Source organism: Salmo salar, chromosome 16 (assembly GCF_965601325.2).
Source record: "Salmo salar chromosome 16, fSalSal1, whole genome shotgun sequence".
Taxonomy (NCBI): Eukaryota; Metazoa; Chordata; class Actinopteri; order Salmoniformes; family Salmonidae; genus Salmo; species Salmo salar.
This window is the reverse complement of record NC_138306.1, coordinates 7,946,894-7,971,238: the sequence shown is the minus strand read 5'-3', so window position 1 is coordinate 7,971,238 and position 24,345 is coordinate 7,946,894. Positions and strand designations below refer to the sequence as shown.

Below are 24,345 nucleotides of genomic sequence, written 5' to 3'. Positions count from 1 at the left end.
GACCCTAGCCCCCCGACACATTAACTACTGCAGCATAAATACTGGAGGCTGAGACAGGAGGGGTCAGGAGACACTGTGGCCCCATCCGATGATACCCCCGGACAGGGCCAAACAGGCAGGATATAACCCCACCCACTTTGCTAAAATACAGCCCCCACACCACTAGAGGGATATCTTCAACCACCAACTTACCATCCTGAGACAAGGCCGAGTATAGCCCACAAAGATCTCTGCCACGGCACAACCCAAGAGTGGGTGCCAACCCAGACAGGAAGACCACGTCAGTGACTCAACCCACTCAAGTGACTCACCCCTCCTAGGGACGGCATGGAAGAGCACCAGTAAGCCAGTGACTCAGCCCCTGTAATAGGGTTAGAGGCAGAGAATCCCAGTGGAAAGAGGGAAACCGGCCAGGTAGACAGCAAGGGCGGTTCGTTGCTCCAGTGCCTTTCCGTTCACCTTCACACTCCCGGGCCAGACTACACTTAATCATAGGACCTACTGAAGAGATGAGTCTTCAATAAAGACTTAAAGGTTGAGACCGAGTCTGCGTCTCTTACATGGGTAGGCAGACCATTCCATAAAAAGGAAGGTCTATAGGACAAAGCCCTGCCTCCAGCTGTTTGCTTAGAAATTCTAGGGACAATTAGGAGGCCTTCGTCTTGTGACCGTAGCGTACGTGTAGGTATGTACAGCAGGACCAAATTGGAAAGATAGGTAGGAGCAAGCCCATGTAATGCTTTGTAGGTTAGCAGTAAAACCTTGAAATCAGCCCTTGCCTTAACAGGAAGCCAGTGTAGGGAGGCTAGCACTGGTGTAATATCATCAAATTGTTTGGTTCTAGTCAGGATTCTAGCAGCCATATTTAGCACTAACTGAAGTTTATTTAGTGCTTTATCTGGGTAGCCGGAAAGTAGAGCATTGCGGTAGTCTAACCTAGAAGTGACAAAAGCATGGATACATTTTTCTGCATCATTTTTGGACAGAACATTTCTGATTTTTGCAATGTTACGGAGATGGAAAAAAGCAATATAGCAATATAATGCTTATCTTTATGCAAAATACTGTGATTGAAAATGAACAAATGAACCTCCTTTGCAAGTCTATATCTGTATAGCAGACGCAGTAGCCATCTGACATTGAGATATGCCGGTGACATGCATTTCTTTCTCTCTCTTGGGATAGGCCTAAGCTTCTCTAATATCATACAGTAGATACCTGAGCCTAAAGGCCTATACATGCAATGCCCTGATGCATTTAGTGCTCAAATCTCTGACAGGTGAACCGCGAGGTGGACAGTCATTGTTTTAGAAAAGTATCCTAAAAAAAAAAAAAAAAAATAGGCTATGAAGTTTAGCATATGCTACACATTGAAATACAAGGAATATGTTTTTTGTAATTTGTTATAGGCTGTTTTTCAGGACATGTAAATGTGGCTCATTTGGCCAATATCCCAAGTTTGATGGTGCTGGCTGTGCCAAGTCAGATCTGAATGCATTTAAATGTCCCGTAAATGTATTCTCGGTCAGGTTGTCTGGTGCCAAATTTTCATAAAGGAAACTATGAAATGCTCATATTGTTTTATATGCAGATTTTAGAATATTCACATGAAAATCTGTCGGGGGGGGGGGGGCCTTGGTGAGGGAGGTGACTAAGAATCTGATGGTCAATCTGATAGTGCGGAGATGGGATATCCTTCCAGAAAGACAACAATCTCTGCAGCACTCTACCAATCAGGCCTTTATGGTAGAGTGGACAGACAGAAGCCACTCCTCAGTAAAAGGCACATGACAGCCCGCTTCGAGTTTGACCAAAGGCACCGAAAGGACTCTCAGATCATGAAAAACAAGATTCTCTGGTCTGATGAAATCAAGATTGAACTCTTTGGACTGAATGCCAAGCGTCACATCTGTAGGAATCCTGCCACCATCCCTACGGTGAAGCATGGTGGTGGCAGCATCATGCTGTGGGGATGTTTTTCAGCAACAGGGTCTGGGAGACTAGTCAGGATCGAGGGAAAGATGAACGGAGCAAAGTACAGAGAGATCATTCATGAAAACCTGCTCCAGAGCGCTCAGGACCTCAGACTGGGGTGACGGTTCACCTTCCAACAGAACAATGACCCTAAGCATACAGCCAAGATAGCCACTTCTACTTTTCGGGACAAGTCTCTGAATGTCCTTGAGTGGCCCAGCCAGAGCCCGGACTTGAACCCGATCGAACATCTCCGGAGAGACCTGAAAAACGCTCCCCATCCAACCTGACAGAGCTTGAGAGGATCTGCAGAGAAGAATGGGAGAAACTCCCAAATTTCAGGTGTGCCAAGCTTGTCGTGTCATATACAAGAAGTCTTGAGGGTATAATCGCTGCCAAAGGTGCTTCTACAAAGTACTGAGTAAAGGTTCTGAATACTTATGTAAATGTAATATTTCAGTTTATTATTTTTTATGAATTAGCAAAAATGTCTAGGGACCTGTTGTTTCTTTGTCATTATGGGGTATTGTGTGTAGATTGATGAGGGGAAAAAATGATTTAATCCATTTGAGAATAAGGCTTTAACTTAACAAAAAAACAAAATGTAGAAAAGGTCAGGTGGTCTGAATACTTTCCAAATGCACTGTCTATACAAGAGTATGTGGACACCCCTTCAAATTACTGGATTTGGCTATTTCAGCCACACCTGTTGCTGACAGGTGTATAAAATCGAGCACACAGCCATGCAATCTCCATAGACAAACATTGGCAGTAAAATGGCCTTACCAAAGAACACGGTGACATTCATCATGGCACCGTCATAGAATGCAACCTTTCCAACATGTTAGTTCATCAAATTTCTGCCCTGCTAGAGCTGCCCCGGTCAACTCGTAAGTGCTCTTATTGTGAAGTGGAAATGTCTAGGAGCAACAACTGCTCAGTCACGAAGTAGTAGGCCACACAAGCTCATAGAATGGGACCGCTGAGTGTGTAAAAATAGTCTGTTCTCGGTTGCAACACTCAGTTCCAAACTGCCTCGAAGCAACGTCAGCATAAGAACTGTTCATCGGGAGCTTCATGAAATGGGTTTCCATGGCCGAGCAAGCCTAAGATGTACAATGCCAAGCGTCGGCTGGAGTGGTTTAAAGCTCGCCGCCATTGGACTCTAGAACAGTGGAAACGCGTTCTCTGGAATGATGAATCACGCTTCACCATCTGGCAGTCCGATGGAGTAATCTGGGTTTGGTGGATGCCAGGAGAACGCTACCTGCCCCAATGCATAGTGCCAACTGTAAAGTTTGGTGGAAGAGGAGTAATGGTCTGGGGCTGTTTTTCATGGTTTGGGCTAGGCCTCTTAGTTCCAGTGAAGGGAAATCTTAACACTACAGCATACAATGACATACTAGACTTGCCTAGTTACAGTTGAAGTCGGAAGTTTACATACACTTAGGTTGGAGTCATTGAAACTCGTTTTTCAACCACTCCACAAATTTCTTGTTAACAAACTATAGTTTTGGCAAGTCAGTTAGGACATTTACTTTGTGCTTGACACAAGTCGTTTTTCCAACAATTATTTACAGACAGATTATTTCACTTATAATTCACTGTATCACAATTCCAGTGGGTCAGAAGTTTATATACACTAAGTTGACTGTGCCTTTAAACAGCTTGGAAAATTCCAGAAAATTATGTCATGGCTTTATCAAATCAAATGTATTTATATATCTGATAAGGGATTTATATGTTTAAATGTAATGATTCAATAATTCTACCCTGAAACCTAACTATTAGTGATTATTAGTTTTTGTAGCATGTATAATGAATAATTAAAGTACTAAATGTAAGTCCCATAAGGTTCAGTAGAGACCTGTGAGGAAGAGAAGTGTGTGTGTGTGTGTGTGTGTGTGTGTGTGTGTGTGTGTGTGTGTGTGTGTGTGTGTGTGTGTGTGTGTGTGTGTGTGTGTGTGTGTGTGTGTGTGTGTGTGTGTGTGTGTGTCGAAGAAAATACCGAGAACAATTAAAACTGTGTTTGACTCGACCTGGCTAGAACTCTGAGAGACTTATGATAGGACAGGGAGTACTTCTCAAGGATTCTCTAATCTCGGGGGAATGCAATGGACAGCGCTGGGTAGTGATAAACAGTGGTGAGAACTCTGGGGAGGGATACAACTCACCTACTGTTTGTGTGTAAGTATGTGCGTAGGATATCTACTGTTTGTGTGGATGTATGTGTGTAAGTAGGGAATGAACTATAAAATGAATGTCTCTGTATTATGGACTTCAGAACGTTCTCTGAATAAACTGTACGAACCTTTTGCATAAGCTGAGTCATTCCCTAATTATTATTAACCCAGTGTCTTACAAACCTTGGGGATTAGTCAAAGCTTATTGATTGTTAGTTATCATTAGGATTGAAAATTCTCTTGACAATAGCCCTTCTTACATCAGCTGATATCTCAAAGTGCTGTACAGAAACCCAGCCTAAAACCCCAAACAGCAAGCATTGCAGGTGTAGAACCACGGTGGCAAGGAAAAACTCCCTAGAAAGGCCAAAACCTAGGAAGAAACCTAGAGTGGACCCAGGCTATGAGGGGTGGCCAGTCCTCTTCTGGCTGTGCCGAGTGGAGATTACAACAGAACATGGCCAACATGTTCAAATGTTCATAAATGACCAGCATAGTCAAATAATAATAATCACAGTAGTTGTCGAGGGTGCAACAGGTCAGCACCTCAGGAGTAAATGTCAGTTGGCTTTTCATAGCCGATCATTGAGAGTATCTCTACCGCTCCTGCTGTCTCTAGAGAGTTGAAAACAGCAGGTCTGGAACAGGTAGCACATCCGGTAAACAGGTCAGGGTTCCATAGCCGCAGGCAGAACAGTTGAAACTGGAGCAGCAGCACGGCCAGGTGGACTGGGGACAGCAAGGAGTCATCATGCCAGGTAGTCCTGAGGCATGGTCCTAGGGCTCAGGTCCTCCGAGAGAGAGAAAGAGAGAGCATACTTAAATTCACACTGGACACCGGGTAAGACAGGAGAAATACTCCAGATATAACAGACTGACCCTAGCCCCCGACACATAAACTACTGCAGCATAAATACTGGAGGCGATGATACCCCCAGACAGGGCCAAACAGGCAGGATATAACCCCACCCACTTTGCCAAAGCACAGCCCCCACACCACTAGGGGGATATCTTCAACCATCTTTAGAAGATTCTGATAGGCTAATTAACATCATTTTAGTCAATTGGATGTGTACCTGTGGATGTATTTCAAGGCTTACCTTCAAATGCAGTGCCTCTTTGCTTGACATCATGGGAAAATCAAAAGAAATCAGCCAAGATCTCTGAAAAAAAATTGTAGACCTCCACAAGTCTGGTTCATCCTTGGGAGCTATTTCCAAACGCCTGAAGGTACCACGTTCATCTGTACAAACGATATCACGCAAGTATAAACACCATGGGACCACGCAGCCGTCATACCGCTCAGGAAGGAGACCCATTATGTCTCCTAGAGATGAATGTACTTTGGTGTGAAAAGTGCAAATCAATCCCAGAATAACAGCAAAGGACCTTGTGAAGATGCTGGAGGAAACAGGTACAAAAATATCTATATCCACAGTAAAACAAGTCCTATATCGACATAATCTGAAAGGCCGCTCAGCAAGGAAGAAGCCACTGCTCCAAAACCGCCATAAAAAAGCCAGACTATGGTTTGCATCTGCACATGGGGACAAAGATCGTACTTTTTGGAGAAATGTCCTCTGGTCTGATGAAATAAAAATATAACTTTTTGGCCATAATGACCATTGATATGTTTGGAGGAAAAACGGGTAGGCTTGCATGCCGAAGAACACCCTCCCAACCGTGAAGCACAGGGGTGGTAGCATCATGTTGTGGGGGTGCTTTGCTAAAGGAGGGACTGGTGCACTTCACAAAATAGATGGCATCATAAGGAAGAAAATGATGTGGATATATTGAAGCAACATCTCAAGACATCAGTCAGGAAGTTAAAGCTTGGTCGCAAATGGGTCTTCCAAATGGACAATGACCCCAAGCATACTTCCAAAGTTGTAGCAAAATGGCTTAAGGACAACAAAGTCAAGGTATTGGAGTGGCCATCACAAAGCCCTGACCTCGATCCTATAGTGGGCAGAACTAAAAAAGCGTGTGCGAGTAAGGAGGCCTACAAACCTGACTCAGTTACACCAGCTCTGTCAGGAGGAATGGGCCAAAATTCACCCAACTTATTGTGGGAAGCTTGTGGAAGGCTACCCGAAACGTTTGACCCAAGTTAAACTATTTAACAATCCATCTTTGTGGCAACAGTTTGGGGAAGGCCCTTTCCTGTTTCTGCGTGACAATGCCCCCATGCACAAAGTGAGGTCCATACAGAAATGGTTTGCCGAGATCGGTGTGGACGAACTTGACTGGCCTGAACAGAGCCCTGACCCATCGAACACCTTTGGGATGAAATGGAACGCCGACTGCGAGCCAGGCCTAATCGCCCAACATCAGTGCCCGACCTTACTAATGCTCTTGTGGCTGAATGGAAGCAAGTCTCTCAGCATTGTTCCAACATTTAATGGAAATCCTTCCCATAAGAGTGGAGGCTGTTATAGCAGCAAAGGGGGGACAAACTCCATATTAATGCCCATAATTTTGGAATGAGATGTTTGACAAGCAGGTGTCCACATACTTTTGGTCATGTAGTGTATTTAACTCTATCCCATACCTTGACCCTTACCTTAACCATTTGTAATGAGTTCCTGAATCAGACACGGCACCAAAACAAATCAGTTGGACAGGCATTTGATTTCCATAGGGCTAACACATTTTTTCATGGCCTCCTACGCCCTGTATGCACAAGCTTGCACATTCATACATTTTTAATAGATGTGAAGACCATAGGCAGCTTGTGAGTTTCAAGTTTGGGGAAGCTTACAATTTATCCTACCATTTCTACCGGTCTGCATGCCAGTTATGATAATTTTTATATGCGTATTTTCATGGAACAGTTTGATTTCAATTATAACATTTCATTGTCACGTTGTTAATAATAAAAACTATGGCGAGAGTAATAGCCTATGCCATATGGACACATTGATACACTGTGATCCACTGGCGGCTAAAGAAATGAGCGCATAAAACTCAGAGATGCAGCAGTAGGCCTATAACTTCCATCGTCAACAACAGAGTAGAAAATATCCGGATAAATTCTGTTTTTTTCAATCACGTTCATCTCTTTATTCCGCCTGTCTGCCTCCCTTTCTATCTGTATCAAATCATTGTTTCAAATGGTCACTTGGTCAGCCGGAAGAAGCTGTTGCTAGCCGATTTGCAACATTGTATCAACTAGTCTATTCCAGGATCTCAGAGATTCCTGCGACAGTGAGCTCGTGACAGGTTCCACTGGATATATAGGATCATCAGATCATGATATTTTGCTCTTTCACACACCTTGGTGATTGAGGCTTGGAAAGATTTTTCAAATAATGAGGAACTATAATTCACAATAGATGTTAAAAAACAGACTTCGTTGACTTGTGAGGCGAAAAAAAAATGTGTGGTGTACATGGGGATTTAAGACAATCAGAATTAAGACATTTCCAAATTGACACTTTCTTGCATATGCACGCATTCTGGAGAGAGACGCACCATATCTTCGCCACACCCCCTCCACTTCTTCTTGATGCAACATTTAAAATTATACTTAAACGTTATTGTAGTATTGTCACGACTGATTTGGACTGGCGTAGAGGCGGAATCAGATGCAGGAGACAGAGGTGCTGGAGGTAAGTGTCTTTTAATAAACTGACACACACAAATGCCGAAAAACACAGGGCGCTACACAAAGTTTGCCTGGGAGAAACACTTTCCCATAAAACACAAAAATTTATATTCCACGGCACAAAAGGCAAGGAGCGCAGTCCGGTAAATCCTTAGACAAAACTGTCGGAAAACACAACGTGGACAATAAACAATCCCCCACAAAATCCCAACTGAAAACACACATTAAATAAGCCCCCACTAATGACATACACAAAACAGGTGCGGAACAGACAGACAAAACTAAAAGACACAGAAACAACGATCGGTGGCAGCTAATAGGCCGGCGACGACGACCGCCGAGCGCCGCCCGACCGAGCGAGCGCCGCCCACTTTCGTTGGATCCTGTGACAAGTATCTGTGATCTATATCTGTTTATATTAGTTACTATGCTGTTACTAAGTAGTAATGTATTACTGCAGTGTTACGTTACTACACCTAATAGGAAATGCACATGCGCACTATTGGGCCGGGCTGTAGAGTACGAGAGGTTTTGACTAAACGACACAACTGTACTCCTGTCTCCTGCCTGGTCATTTTCTCCACAACACAAATATTACAGTTATCTTCTCACATATTTTAGACACTTTTCAGTGACAGCTGCAACTAGGTTAGATACACCTTTTGCCAATCACAATACCCCAAATCGCAGGCTTCCTGAACACACTTGTGATTTTTCACTGTCTTTTTACTGTTGTTTTTATTTCTTTCCTTACCTATTGTTCACCTAATACCTTTTTTGCACTATTGGTTAGAGCCTGTAAGTAAGCATTTCACTGTTGTATTCGGCGCACGTGACAAATACTCTTTGATTTGATTTGAAACAATCCACAGCAAAAATGTTTTATTAAGAATGATCCTCTGTGGCTAAGTCATGCTCCCTGGTGAAGTATTTTTAATGACATCAATTTACTTTAGGGCAATCCAGCATCCTAACAGTGCACTGCACCCACCAACTTTCCTTTCCAATTCGCAAGAGGTTGAAACCAGAGATCTGTATGTAATGACGAGATGCTCATGTCTCCGCCCTAACAATGGGAGTCTTTGTCCCAAAGGCGGAAAGGCAGGCGACAAGCTTAGGTGTGCATATTATTCCCATAGAAAGGCATTGAGCTTATACTGGACAGATTTTGGCGAAAGTGAGCCCTCTCGCTTTGCCTCTTCCTCTCTGCTGAAACTATATAATGTGAGAAAGCATCCGAGCAAGCGAAACAGTTCCCCTCTATATGTAGCCCGTGTATCTGATGCTGTCTGGACAGAAATAGTATGACATGCCATACTATTTCTGTCCAGACTGCATCAGATACACGGCCTACATATACTGAGACAGAGGGGAGCTGTTTCACTCGCTCGGATGCTTTAACTGAGATTGATGTGTCTTTCTGTTGGCATGCATCTCAATCAAATAAATGATCAATATTTCAATATTTTATTTGAACGGGCAAGGAGGTATGGTAGGGCGGGCCAGGCCCCGTAAGACCCGCCCATATCGCCGGCCCTGGCCTAAACTTAATGTTTTAACCCTATCGTAAATCTTAACACTTATCTTAGCCATTCGGAATGAGTGCCTAAACTTAACCCTTAACTTGGAAATTTGAGAAATGGTACAATACAGAGCAGCAGTTTCTAAATTTGACATTTGGAGAAACATGGAGAAACTTCTAATTCTACAGTGAGAGCTTGTTGGTCTAGATATAGTGCCTTCAGAAGTATTTATAACCCTTATTTATACCCCAAAACTTATTCCACATTTTGTTGTTACAGCCTGAATTCAAAATGGATTAAATATATACTTTTTCTCACTGATCGACACACAATACCCAATAATGACAAAGTGAAACCATGTTTTTAGAAATTTTTTGCAAATTTTTTGAGAATGAAATACAGAAATATCTCATTTACATAAGTATTTATGTTAATACATGTTAGATTCACCTTTAGCGATTACAGCTGTGACTTTCTGCGTAAGTCTCTAAGAGATGTGCACACCTGTCACGTCCTGACCAGTAAAAGGGCTGTTTGTTATTGTAGTTTGGTAAGGGCGTGGTAGGGGGTGTTTGTTTAGGGTGTCTCGGGGTTGTTTGGGTTATGTTCTATGTTAGTGTAGTTCTATGTTATTTCTAGTTGGTCTATTTCTATGTGGTGTTTATTGGGTTGACCTTCAATTGGAGGCAGCTGCTTCTCGTTGCCTCTGATTGAAGGTCCTATTTATAGGGGTGTTTGTTCTATGGGGGTTTGTGGGTAGTTATTTCCTGGTTTAGTGTTTGTTGCACCTGACGGGACTGTTTGGAGTCGTTTGTTTTTGTATACGTGTTTATTTTGTTTTTCCTTCTTCAAATAAAAAAGATGAGTATACATTTTCCCGCTGCGTTTTGGTCCACTCCTTACGACAATCGTGACAACACCTGGATTTTGGACATTATTTTAAATTCTTCAAGGTCTGTCAAATTGGCTGTTGATCATAGATTTTCAAGGGGGTGTGTGTCTATTTGTCAATAACAGCTGGTGTGCGATGTCTAACATTAAAGAAGTCTCGAGGTATTGCTCACCTGAGGTAGAGTACCTTATGGTAAGCTTTAGACCACACTATCTACTAAGAGTTTTCATCTATATTATTCGTAGCCGTCTATTTACCACCACAGACTGATGCTGGCACTAAGACCCCACTCAACAAGGTGTGTAAGGCAAGAAAATGCTCATCCAGAAGCGGCACTCCTAGTGGCCGGGGACTTTAATGTAGCCAAACTTAAATCTGTTTTACCTCATTTCTACCAGCATGTCACATGTGCAACCAGAGGATAAAAAAACTCTTGACCACCTTTACTCCACACACAGAGATGCATACAAAGCTCTCCCCTGCCCTGCATTTGGCAAATCTGACCATAATTCTATCCTCCTGATTCCTGCTTACAAGCAAAAACTATAGCAGGAAGTTCTAGTGACTCGCTCAATACAGAAGTGCTCAGATGACATGGATGCTACGCTACACGACTGTTTTGCTAGCACAAACTGGAATATGTTCCCGGGATTCATCCAATGGCATTGAGGAGAATACCACAGTCATCGGCTTCATCAATAAGTGCATCGACGACGTCGTCTCCACAGTAACCGTACGTACATATCCCAAACAGAAGGCATGGATTACAGACAACATCCGCATCGAGCTAAAGGCTAGAGCTGCCGCTTTCAAGGAGCGGGACACTAAAACGGACGCTTATAAGAAATCCCGCTATGCCCTCAGATGAACATATCAAGCAAGTGAAGCATCAATAGAGGATAAAGATTGAATGCTACTTCACCGGCTCTGACGCTCGTCGGATGTTTTTATTAAACCTTTATTTAACTAGGCAAGTCAGTTAAGAACAAATTCTTATTTACAATGACTACCTACCAAAAGGCATAAGGCCTCCTGCGGGGACGGGGGCTGAGATTAAAAATAAAAAATAAAAACATTTTAAATAAAGGACAAAACACACATCACGACAAGAGACAACACTACATAAAGAGAGACCTAGACGACAACATAGCAAGGCAGCAACACATGACAACACAGCATGGTGGCAACACAACATAACAACAATGTGGTAGCAACACAACATGGTAGCAGCACAAAACATGGTACAAACATTATTGGGCACAGACAACAGCACAAAGGCAAGAAGGTAGAGACAACAATACATCACACAAAGCAGCCACAACTGTCAGTTAGAGTGTCCATGATTGAGTCTTTGAATTAAGAGATTGAGATAACTGTCCAGTTTGAGTGTTTGTTGCAGCTCGTTCCAGTCGCTAGCTGCAGCAAACTGAAAAGAGGAGCGACCCACGGATGTGTGTGCTTTGGGGACCTTTAACAGAATGTGACTGGCAGAACGGGTGTTGTATGTGGAGGATGAGGGCTGCAGTAGGTATCTCAGATAGTGGGAGTAAGGCCTAAGAGGGTTTTATAAATAAGCATCAACCAGTGGGTCTTGCGACGGGTATACAGAGATGACAAGTTTACAGAGGAGTATAGAGTGCAGTGATGTGTCCTATAAGGAGCGTTGGTGGCAAATCTGATGGCCGAATGGTAAAGAACATCTAGCCGCTTGAGAGCACCCTTACCTGCTGATCTATAAATTATGTCTCCATAATCTAGCATGGGTAGGATGGTCACCTGAATCAGGGTTAGTTTGGCAGCTGGGGTGAAAGAGGAGTGATTACGATAGAGGAAACCAAGTCTAGATGTAACTTTAGTCTGCAGCTTTGATATGCGCTGAGAGAAGGGCAGTATACTGTCTAGCCATACTCCCAAGTACTTGTATGAGGTGACTACCTCAAGCTCTAAACCCTCAGAGGTAGTAATCACACCTGTGGGGAGAGGGGCATTCTTCTTACCAAACCACATGACCTTTGTTTTGGAGGTTTTCAGAACAAGGTTAATTAAGGGCAGAGAAAGCTTGTTGGACACTACAGTGGTTCCTCCTTTAAAAGTTGTGTCATACAGCGGTACATCCTGCGTCCTGCTGCAGTATTCTGTGGCACGTCATTTCATTCTCAGCCATTTCTTCTGTTACTGCTAGTTTGACCACCAGAGGGCATCTTTGAGAAGCATTTGATAGTATTCCGTATTGGCATTACCAGAGAATTCAAAAAAATAATTGTAATAACATAGTATATGGGATTGATTTTAAGAAATTTGGCTTAATTAATTTGATTAATATTATGGTGTTTCCATTCAGAGAAAAATTGTCAGTTTGTAAATTCGGACCTTTTCGCTCTCGGAGCGCACACTGGACGTTCGGGCCGAGGAGTAGGGTTGATTTGGGCGTTCTGGCTTTACAACGGCAGTCAAGCACCCAAGCTAACATTGGCTAGCTATTTCCAGACACAAATGAGACCACTGTGACCATTTTACTCGCCCAAGCAGAGCTGGTAAGGCAGTTTTTGTGTTAACCAGAGTGTTGGTGACTGTAAATGTGCTGCTGGAAACAATTTAATTAGGCTTTTTTCCCGACGTTTACTTACACCGGCCATATTCAACGGGTGTTGAGCGCTCGTAAAGTAATTATTCTGCTCTCTGGTACACTCAGACGAGAGTTCTCTGAAATACGTGTAGATAGTAGTAGGCTGGACACATTACATTTTTAACAATGTTCTTTTCTGATAAAAAATAGTTCATTGCATCCACCGTGGAGCCCAGTTTCATAATATGACCATATTTCCCAGCTGCTTGCCATCGTTTTGAAGTAATCGTGAAAAAACAGGCCTTATTTTTGTGCATTTTTCACCCTGCCAGCTCCTATTAGTTCTATTGAGCACCATGGCACCAATTCGCCTTCCGAACGTTCTATTCCCAGCTTATTGTTCAACGTCACAATGCCTGCTTCGCATTGTTGGCAATGAGACCTGCTCACATTGTTTTATAGTTAAAATGTAAACAACAAAATGTAAACAACCAAAAATACTATTGGAACTCTGCGGTCTTCCCATTGTTTCCTATGGGGGAAATATAGGCATGTCTGTCTATTTCGCCAAATATCTCGCAATGTGTGTATTTATATTTTTTCAAGTCGGGTGTAACCGGTGTGAAGTGGCTAGCTAGTTAGCGGGGTGCGCGCTAATAACGTTTCAATCGGTGATGTCACTCGCTCTGAGACCTTGAAGTAGTTCCACTTGCTCTGCAAGGGCCGCGGCTTTTGTGGAGTGATGGGTAACGATGCTTCGAGAGTGGCTGTTGTCTATGTGTGTAGAAGGTCCCTGGTTCGAGTCCAGGTAGGGGCGAGGAGAGGGACGGAAGCAAAACTGTTACATGGGCACCATTTTAATCAGGAGAATCTCCTCTTTGTAATTATGTAAGTCTGGGCAGCGAGCTCGTTTGTCATCGATCGCTAGACCAGAAATAGTATACGTTTTTATTTTTTTCCCTACTTTTTCATTACGCAGACATAGGCACAGTTGACACCATCGAGGTGCCGATGTTTACTTTCTACACAAGTTGTTTTTTCCAGTTTCGTCCGACGAACAGATTGTAGTGGTAAAATAAAAAATGATACATTTTTAATGGGACTCTAAGCATCACTCCAGTCAAAACAGGCTCTGCGAACGTTCGATTCCATTAATTTGCTATGGGCTCGCGCTAGTGTTCCAGTTTACCCAACGTATTTAGAATTCAAGACACACTTAGCCAGCATGGCTACCACAGCATTCTGCAGCGATACGCCATCCCATCTGGTTTTCGCTCATTTGTAGGCTGTGTAAGGGCTATTTGACCAAGGAGGAGAGTGATGGAGTGCTGCATCAGATGACCTGGCCTCCACAATCACCAGACCTCAACCCAGTTGAGATGGTTTGGGATGAGTTGGACTGCAGAGTGAATGAAAAGCAGCCAACAAGTGCTCAGCATATGTGGGAACTCCTTCAAGACTGTTGGAAAAGCATTCGAGGTGAAGCTGGGTGAGAGAATGCCAAGAGTGTGCAAAGCTGTCATCAAGGCAAAGGGTGGCTACTTTGAAGAATCTCAAATATAAAATATATTTTGATTTGTTTAACACTTTTTGGGTAACTACATGATTCCATATGTGTTATTTCATAGGTTTGATGTCTTCACTATTATTCTACAATGTAGAAAATAGTAAAAACAAAGCAAAACCCTTGAATGAGTAGGTGTGTCCAAACTTTTGACTGGTACTGGATACATCAATCTATACACACTACCCCATAATGACAAAACAAAAACAGGCTTCTATAAATGTTTGCAAAAAAACCCCTGGAAATATCACATTTACATAAGTATTCAGACCCTTTTACTCAGTACTTTTGTTGAAGCACCTGTTGGCAGCGATTACAGCCTTCTTGGGTATGACGCTACAAGCTTGGCACACCTACAATGCATCCGGAATGTATTCAGACCTCTTGACTTTTTCCACATTTTGTTACTTTACAGCCTTATTCTAAAATGTATTAAATTAAACATTTTCCTCATCAATCTGCGCACAATACCCCATAATGACAAAGCAAAAACAGCTTTTTAGACATTTTTGCAAATTCATTAAAAATAAAGAACAAAGATGTTATTTACATAGGTATTCAGACCCTTTGCTATGAGACTCGAACTTGAGCTCATGTTTCCATTGATCATCCTTGAGATGTTTCTACAACTTGATTGGAGTCCACCTGTGGTAAATTCAATTGATTGGACATGATTTGGAAATGCACACACCTGTCTATATAAGGTCCCACAGTTGACAATGCATGTCAGAACAAAAACCATGCCATGAGGTCTAAGGAATTGTCCATAGAGCTCCGAGACAGGATTGTGTCAATGCACAGATCTGGGGAAGGGTACCAACACATTTCTGCAGCATTGAAGGTCCCCAAGAACACAGTGGCCTCCATCATTCTTAAATGGAATACGTTTGGAACTACCAAGACTCTTCCTAGAGCTGGCCACCCGAACAAACTGGCCTTCGTCAGGGCTCTAGAGCTCTAGAGTTCTTCTGTGGAGATGGGAGAAACTTCCAGAAGGACAACCAGCTCTGCAGCACTCCACCTATCAGGCTTTATGGTAGAGAGGCCAGACGGAAGGCACTCCTCAGTTAAAAGCATATGACAGCCCGCGTGGAGTTTGCCAAAAGGCACCTCAAGGGCTCTCAGACCATGAGAAACAAGATGCTCTGGTCTGTTGAACCAAGATTGGTCTGAATGCCAAACTCATGTCTGGAGGAAACCTGGCTCCATCCCTACTGTGAAGCATGGTGGTGGCAGCATAATGCTGTGGGGATATTTTTAAGCCTCATGGACTGCGAGACTAGTCAGGATCAAGGGAAAGATGAATGGAGAAAAGTACAGAGAGATCTTGATGGAAATCTGCTGCAGAGTGCTCAGGACCTCAGACTGGGGTGAAGGTTTACCTTCCAACAGGAAAATGACCCTAAGTACGCAGCCTAGACAACGCAGGAGTGGCTTCAGGACGAATCTCTGAATGTCCTTGAGTGGCCCAGCCAAAGCCCGGACGTGAATCCGATCGGACATCTCTGGAGAGACCTGAAAATACCTGTGCAGCAACGCTCCCCATCGAACCTGACAGAGCTTGAGAGGATCTGCAGAGAAGAATGGGAGAATCTCCACAAATACAGGTGTGCCAAGCTTGTAGCGTCATACCCAAGAAGACTCGAGGCTGTAATCACTCTTAAAGGTGCTTCAACAAAGTACTGAGTAAAAGATCTGAATACATATGTAAATGTGATATTTCCGTTTTTAATTTTGACCAAAAATCTAAACCTGGTTTTGCTTTATCATTATGGGGTATTTTGTGTGTGTGTAGATTGAAGTGGGAAAAAATGATTTAATCAATTTTAGAATAAGGCTGTAACGTAACAAAGTAGAATAAGGCAAGGGATCTGAATACTTTCCGAATGCACTGTAATTAATTTACCAGTTTCTTGAAGTTATTTATTCTCTCAAATCTACTGATAATTTCATCTCATTATATGCAGACAATATTTTCCAATATCTAGACAATGTATCTCAATCGCTCCCAAACGCATTGAAGATCATAGATACATTTTATAACTTCAGATGAAGCTGTATTTATCTAATCAATTCAGCCCGACTGCCTCTCAAGACCCTGTTGGAGGATTCCATCTCTATTTATGGAATCGCAATTGTTTCCCATTTTAAATATTTAGTTGTAGATACAGTATATTTCCTTCCATAGATAAAAGCATTGCCAGAAACTTTAACAGAATGCTCAAATCAATTCAATCCGACCTCAGTAGATGGACTAACGTCCCAGTTACTTTAACAGGCAGAATATCTATTTTCATATTGAATATATTGCCACGGCTGAATTTCTGTAGTTTAATGCTTCCTACAGTATGTCTCCCACTTCTGGCTATTGGGATCAAATCCAAACGTAGTCCTCCTGTGTCCTTTCCTCTATCTGTACCAAATTGTATATTTATTTTTGTTTATTTTCCTTTAACCACCCCCTCCACAAAAATTGGATTGGTCACGAAAAACAAACAAAAGTTAAGATACAGTATGTATTTTATGCTTAATTAATTCTAAGATATTGAATTTGGAGATCAGTGTTCCTTCAAAAAAATGACGTGCATGTGGTAAGAGATGTTTTAATTTTGAAAGTTTCCATTACGGGAGCCTAGATTGAGAAGCTGTTATCTGCCTGGTCTGAGCTGCGGGAGGGAGGCAGATGTATTATGTGTGACCTTTGGGCAGAAAGGGTATGAAAGGCTGTGATGTGTTGTGATGTGGCTGTATTGAGCTGGGACACCGACCTGCTGGTACTTGACTTTAGATCTTAGTGGAGGCAGGTTGATGTGTCATCCTGGGTAGGAATGAATAGAGTTACTGTTTCCTATTAATAGATGCATACTGTGAATTAAGCTCTGTACAGAATCAGGCTAAAGATTAGAAACAGCACTGTTCCACAGTGGTCATTTTGATAGTTGGTTTAGATCCAGAAAGGAAACCATCTGTTTTTGGAGTTTTTCAATGGCTCGGCAAAAATCAAGTTGCTTCAGGGTAGACTGCCAGCAAGAGTCTTGAGAATAGGCCTACTAATGTTTTTAATTGCTCAAAAGTGGTGTGGTTCACACTCTACCTGTGAGCATAGTTGGAATTATATATTTACTCTTGGGGGATGCTGGATGTCTCTTAGGGATGCCCAACGTCAATATCTTTGACAATTTTGAGAGCCCACATTGATATTTATATTCTTATGGAAAGGCCTGATTTGTCATGGGGGGTGCCCAGCCCCCCCAGCCCTGTTGTAATTACGAACCTGCCTGTGAGCTAATAGAGCTGTAGCAAATCATTAACAACACTGCAGGACATAATATAGAGACCACAGGAGGTTAAATGGTACAAGACCCAGAGCATAGAGGCTCCAGTGGCCTAAATAGTATAAGACCTGGACAGACGCAGATCAAGATTGTGTAGCCTTCAGGTCAGGTGGCCCCGGGCCGAGCCCCACATGGTGGGTTAAAGTGGTTTCCAGGGTATCGCCTTGAAGTATCCCAGGCCAAGCCCCACCGGGTGGTTTCCAGGGTAACAGTGAAGTGGCAGGACTGTAAGGTTGTATGAGTGGCACAGGGCCAGAGCCACAGCCCCAGGGGGGTCATGCTGAGTGACTACGTTAATTAGCTTTTCAGAAGAGCCGTTTGGTCTCATTAAGGCCACACCAGCTCCTCCGTGACATTAACTAGTTACTTGATAGAGAGGACGGCGGGCACCTCCGTCACTTTCACATATTGTTTGACAGTTATTTCTCTCTCTGTTTCTGTCTGTCTTTCTCGACTTGCTCCCCCATTACAAAATAGTTGTTTTCCCTTGAGCAGTGTCCTATCATTCTTGACAGGATTCTTGAGTCATTCAGAAGTTAGTTAGAATGTGGAACGTGTTTTTTTCTGTTCTTTATTAATAGCTTCATTTTCAAAAACACTGTTGCTGATACTTCAGAGATGTCTCTCTTTCGAAGGTCCATTGATTTACACTGCATCTGTTTTAGTCCCATGCCATTGACCTCATTGATCACAACAGAATGCTGTCTTCCCCAGAGACTTGGTCTAGTGTTGTCAGACAGTGTTTATTTCACTCATATCAATGACTCTTTTTAAAGTAGAGATTGACATTCTACCTTATTAGCATTTTACCTTATCAGCATGTTTATTATAATACTTATCAGCATGTCCTATTTTGCTATCCTCCCCTATTTTACAAGTGTACTGTGTTATTTACAACGTTTGCCTTCACTTAACGCCTTATCACCCATGAAATTGCATGAACTATTTGTTTGCTTCACATGGTGTGCAGTGATTCTACAGATTGGCATGGAATATTGACTATAAGACTGTTTTTGTAAATCCCTATCACCTCCTCCCTCTCCTAACAAATTACCAAACACGCCCCCGAACTAAACATGAACGGAAATTGAGAATTACATTCACCGTTCGACCGGGAACCTACTGAAGTCTGACTTCTTGCTGCTGTGCTACAGTAGTTTTACCCTGTACACGTAGTGCTATTGTTACTTATAGTCCTAACTACTAGCCTCTCTGTAGGTTTCTATACATTTCTAACTGGGGGCTTAGTGGTTTTAAAGCGAACCATACAAACAAATAATTTTTACGCTATTGTCACCTTTTTTCTACATTTTGAATTGAACAAAGAACCTTTGACTGTGCTTCGGCCTGTCTCTGTAGTTGTTTGCCGTGGGTTCTTAGAACTCTGCTTTTGACATTTACATTATATTCACAGTACAGTACGGGTGTGTATGGTGTGAGAGGAAATGCAAGATTATGTTATAATACTTTTATTGAATTAAATGGTTGTTTTATTTGACAGAATAGAGTACTTTTATAGCTATTGCTTGTGTGTTCTACTGAGGATGGGCCTCTGGGAGAAAACACTGACAGATTTACGATGTCTTTGGGTGATAAAACCTTAAGAGCATTCCATAGCATGAGTTAATGTTTCTGTTCTCTATGGTACCAGGGAGAGATGGTTCCAGTTTGGAGTAGGAGGGCCAGACACTGGTCTATACAATGAAAACTGTTGACACAGCAGATACTGTCTGCTATGTATTATAGGTATCTTTCATACAGAACTTAACCTTGTGACCCATTCTATATGTCTGTTATCGTCATGTAGGTTGAAAGGGGTCTATCTTGGCTATAAAAGACCTTTGTACTTTTGTCTCGCCGCTCTCAACGGATCATTAGAAATGGTGATTCGTCGACAAGCCATTACTATTGCATAGCTCTCACTATTAAAGATTTTGTTTCAGTATAACTCTGACTTGTGTGATAAGTTTGTTTCTCCTCATTTTGATGGTAAAGAAATGAACCACCACAATGGCTAGTGTATGAAGAATCCTCCCCTCTGGCAATTGTCCATATCGCATAGGCCTAACGCCATTACATGTGATTTTGTCTTTGCGGGATGAATAATAGAAAGCTTAGGGTTGTTCTGTCTGATGTTACTCATTCATTTATACTTCAAAATGGAGAGACAAAACATTGAATGGAGGTGAGGAGAGAGACTTGAGGAGAAAGATTTTAAAGAATGAAAGATTAGTGAGAATTTAGACGTTTTGTCAGTGCAGCAGTTTGGCAATGTTGAATGGAAGTTCTTATTCATTGTTCGGTGATTCTCATTATTGTTAATGTGCTGTGTGTCCTTTACCTGCATAGGCAGCAGAAGCAGCTTCTCTTGAGTCTGTGGGTTTTCCTCTCTGCCTCTGTCTGATTCTCTAAAGGTCTAATGATCAGACATTGGCGTTTCATCAATAGCCTTTGCTAGTGACAGGTCGTGGTATCATAATCCTTTTGAATAATGAGTCGGCTTCTTTGGGAGACCGATTAATATCACCAACAACCTTGGCCCCTCTGTCAAAGAGTGCTGTTATACTGTACTCTTGGGCTTGCTTTCCCTTTTTGTTTTCCTCTCAACCTCCAATGTCAAGAATATTTAATGCACTCCTTTTTGGGATACTGTCTCATCTCCAGTGCCATCTCAGGTGAAAGTTGGTCCCCCTCAACTCACACAATTAGAACAGAAGTCAGACTCGGGGATAGAACAAGGGAGATGTTAGGTGACTACTAGTACTGCATGATGTAAGTGGTGGAATTTCAAATAAAATGTTGATGTTGTGTTGGGACTGTGCTCGTAAATGTTTGATGAACGGTGAGGAGGCACTCTGTTCGACCCACCTGAAATTCCTGGACTGTGGGTGGTGGGGAAAAATGTATTTTTAAAGATTTCCCCTGAATGACCAGTCAGTGAGAGAAAGGCAGCTGGAGTAGTTACACACACACACACACACGCATGCATGCACGTGCACACACTCTTTCTGTCTTTCTCTCGTTCTATCTCACACACACACGATCCTCCTGCTCCTTGCACCTGACCCCTTTCCACCTATGGGCTCTGGGGAGAGAACACATTTTGGGTATTTTTCAAATGAATCATAACACGTTTGGTATTTGATATCACGGCTACCCACACGCTCTCCCAGACCGAGCTGTCTCCAGTCGTCGCTTATTATCACTTATTTTGGGTTTCAGCCAACTAAGGGGCTAATTGTGCTCTGAAAGAGGCCAGCCAGCCAGGCATAGTGTGATACCATCTGGGCCACGCTGGGATCAGCACAACATGGGTGGCTTATCTAGATACATCACTAACGATCAATCGCCTAAAGACGACCTGTAATCCACTCGACTGCCTTGTCACACAATCAACGTCGTGCTGTGTACACCTAGCTAGCATGATGGTGGTAACCAACGCTCTCCCTCTCCCAACAAAACAGAGCCTGAAAGTTTGATGCAGTTTAATATAGGATTTGGCAGGAATTCAAGCTGCGAGCGGTTTTGGGTTGTCTTTGTTGGACCTGGACTCACCACCTGGTGCAAACCAGTGTGGCATGTAGTGCAGTTAGAAACCAAACAGAGTAACAGACCGATCCTGTTGCTGCTGATGTATCACAAATACACACACACACACACACATGGAGACTGCTAACGAGGCATGCCGGGACTCCCCTCCCACTGACTCTGATGTGATGTGCCGGGGCGTTTCGTCTCGGCCGTTCCTCTCCGAGTCTCTGATGCAAAGTGATGGTGTGCATATCTAATTGCGTCCCCCTGCTTATGAACTCCGGGGTACCTCACTGGCTCGGTGCACCTGGAAGGAAATGGGACTTGTCTCTTCCATGGCTGTTCTTACAGCAGGACAAGACAGTGGTGCCATACGTTTGATGACTTATTGAGTCTTGACTTGACAAAGGGCGTGTCAAAATTGAAATAAAATGCATTTTGATTATTTGTTTGAGAAATGAATGGAGAAATGTCTATAGGCTGTACTAGATACTTTATTTTATGCTTTATTTTTCACTCCGCTATAAAATGTAGTTAGGCTACATATTCATGACTACATCACTACCTAATAACATATTGAACATCAAATAATGGCTTGTTTCTTTGCATTCTTGTTTTACAGAAATCTCCTGGACAGAGACACATTCTCCAAATCAGACCCAAGTAAGATGGTTTCCTACACACACCCTCTCGCTCTCTTCCTCGCTCTCTCTCTCTCCCTGGATCTCTCCCTCTCTCTCTGGCTCTCTCTCTCTGGCTCGCTCTCTCTCTCTCTCTGGCTCTCTCTCTCTCTGGCTCGCTCTCTCTCTCTCTCTGGCTCTCTCTCTCTCTGGCTCTCTCTGGCTCTCTCTCTCTCTGGCTCTCTCTCTCTCTGGCTCTCCCTCCCTCTCTGGCTCTCCTGCTCTCTCTTGTGCTTCCCCCTGTGAATCAGCAGGCATTTGCATATGTCAGAGGTTGTAATCTCAGCTCCACTTGACTGAGCAGAAACAGATTGTCGTCATATACACCAGCCATAGGTTGCAGGATTCCCTTATTCCCTGCCGATTACAGAAATTCTCCAAATCCCATCAAGATTTCTGAAAAATCATGGCATTTTGGTACTTTCTGGATTTTTGCAACCCTAACAGCCATATCCGTCATGGAGATAAGGATCCGTCTGTGTAGTGTGTACATATTAGTACATCTTTAAATTGAGAACGTTTGGGCCACTGTAGGAGATGTGGTCAGACTCAGCACTAGGAGGGAGGAAGGCCATCTGATCCCAGGGGCATGCTGGCTGGGTTCTGTAGTATGTTTATCCAAGGAGGCACTTGTGCTGTCTCTGCAGTGCTGACGGTACTGGCCTCAGTCACACAGCATTAGACCTCCTCAGCACTGTACTGCAGGCCAGGGGGCCAAAGACACAAACACACACACACACACACACACACACACACACACACACACACACACACACACACACACACACACACACACACACACACACACACACACACACACACACACACACACACACACATACTGGCCACAGGGAGCCTTACACACATTAGGGTAGGCTAGCCTATAAGACTTGACAACACAACTTGTGTGTTTTTGTGTGTGTGTGTGTGTATTTTCACGTGATGGTGCATGTTCCAACCTAATGCATGGAGACCATATGCAGTCCCAGCTTTCGTTAGCAGCTGACAGGGTTTCTGTGCAGTCAGACAGCTGAGCTCAACCTCACACAACAGCATAACATGACATTACGTTACACCACGTACACAACAGCCAGCTCTCTTCAACAATGTTGGCCTAACCCACTGAAACATGCGAGCCCTGACACTGAGGTGGGCCAAGAGCCATGACCTCTGCTATAGCAAGCATGTGATGCTACTACATTATCTCCAGAGCTCTGTTCACTAGCATACATACAGAGCTAGTGAGGGAAGGTAGAAGCAAAGAAATATACTGAGCAAAAATATAAATGCAACAATTTCAACGATTTTACTGCGCTACAGTTCATATAAGGAAATCAGTCAATTGAAATAAATGAATTAGGCCCTAATCTATGGATTTCACATGACTGGGCAGGGGTGCAGCCATGGGTGGGCCCGTGAGGTCATAGGCCCACCCACTTGGGAGCCAGGCCCACCCACTGGGGAGCTAGGCCCAGCCAATCAGAATGAGTTTGCCCCCACAAAAGGGCTTTATTACAGACAGAAATACTCCTCAGTTCAGCTGTACAGGTGGCGGGTCTCAGACGATCCTACAGGTGAAGAAGCCAAATGTGCAGGTCCTGAGCTGGTGTGGTTACGCGTGGTCGGCGGTTGTGAGGCCAGTTAGACGTACTGGCAAATTCTCTGAAACAACGTTGGATGTGGCTTATGGTGGGGAAATGAACTTTCAATTCTCTAGCAACAGCCCTGTGGACATTCCTGCAGTCATCATGCCAAGTGCATGCTCCCTCAACTTGACACATCTGTGGCATTGTGACAACTGTACATTTTAGTGGCCTTTTATTGTCCCCAGCACGAGGTGCACCTGTGTAATGATCATGCTGTTTAATCAGCTTCTTGATATGCCACACCTGTCAGGTGGATGGATTATCTTGGCAAAGGAGAAATGCTCACTAACAGGGATGTAAACAAATTTGTGCACAGAATTTGAGAGAATGTTGCGTTTATATTTTTGTTCAGTATAGAATCACTCATCTTAATTCTATGGACAGAGGCTATTGAAGCTTTTTCAGAGGTGGAATGGGGTGGAATGGGGGCTCTGACCCCTCTGATTCTGATTAACTGGGTTGTTAAAAATGTTACACTGCTCCCAGTGGAATGAATTGGCTCAGTTTGTGTGTGTGTATGTGTTTGATTTTAAACTAGATATGTTCTAGTTATTTTGTTCCATATATTTGGGTGGTATCAAGTCAAATCTCATTTTATTTGTCACATACACATGTTTATCAGATGTTATTGCGGGTGTAACGAAGTGCTTGTGTTTCTAGCTCCAACAGTTCAGTAATATCTAACAATTCACAGCAATACACACAACCTAAAAGTAAAAGAATGGAATTAGGGAATGTATAAATATTAGGATGAGCAATGTCGGAGTGGCATAGACTAAAATATAGTAGAATAGAATACAGTATATACATATGAGATGAATAAAGCAAAAATATGTAAACATTA

At 43.0% G+C, this 24,345-nt stretch overlaps 1 protein-coding gene across 1 annotated transcript in view; it reads left to right on the top strand.

The window, feature by feature from the left end:
- LOC106573107 (copine-8) overlaps positions 1-24,345 on the top strand; it is a 102,496-nt gene that overhangs the window by 13,191 nt on the left and 64,960 nt on the right. The window contains exon 2 of the mRNA XM_082962494.1: positions 21,798-21,838. Coding sequence (XP_082818620.1) covers positions 21,798-21,838 — 41 coding nt within the window. The remainder of the gene's footprint in view (positions 1-21,797; positions 21,839-24,345) is intronic.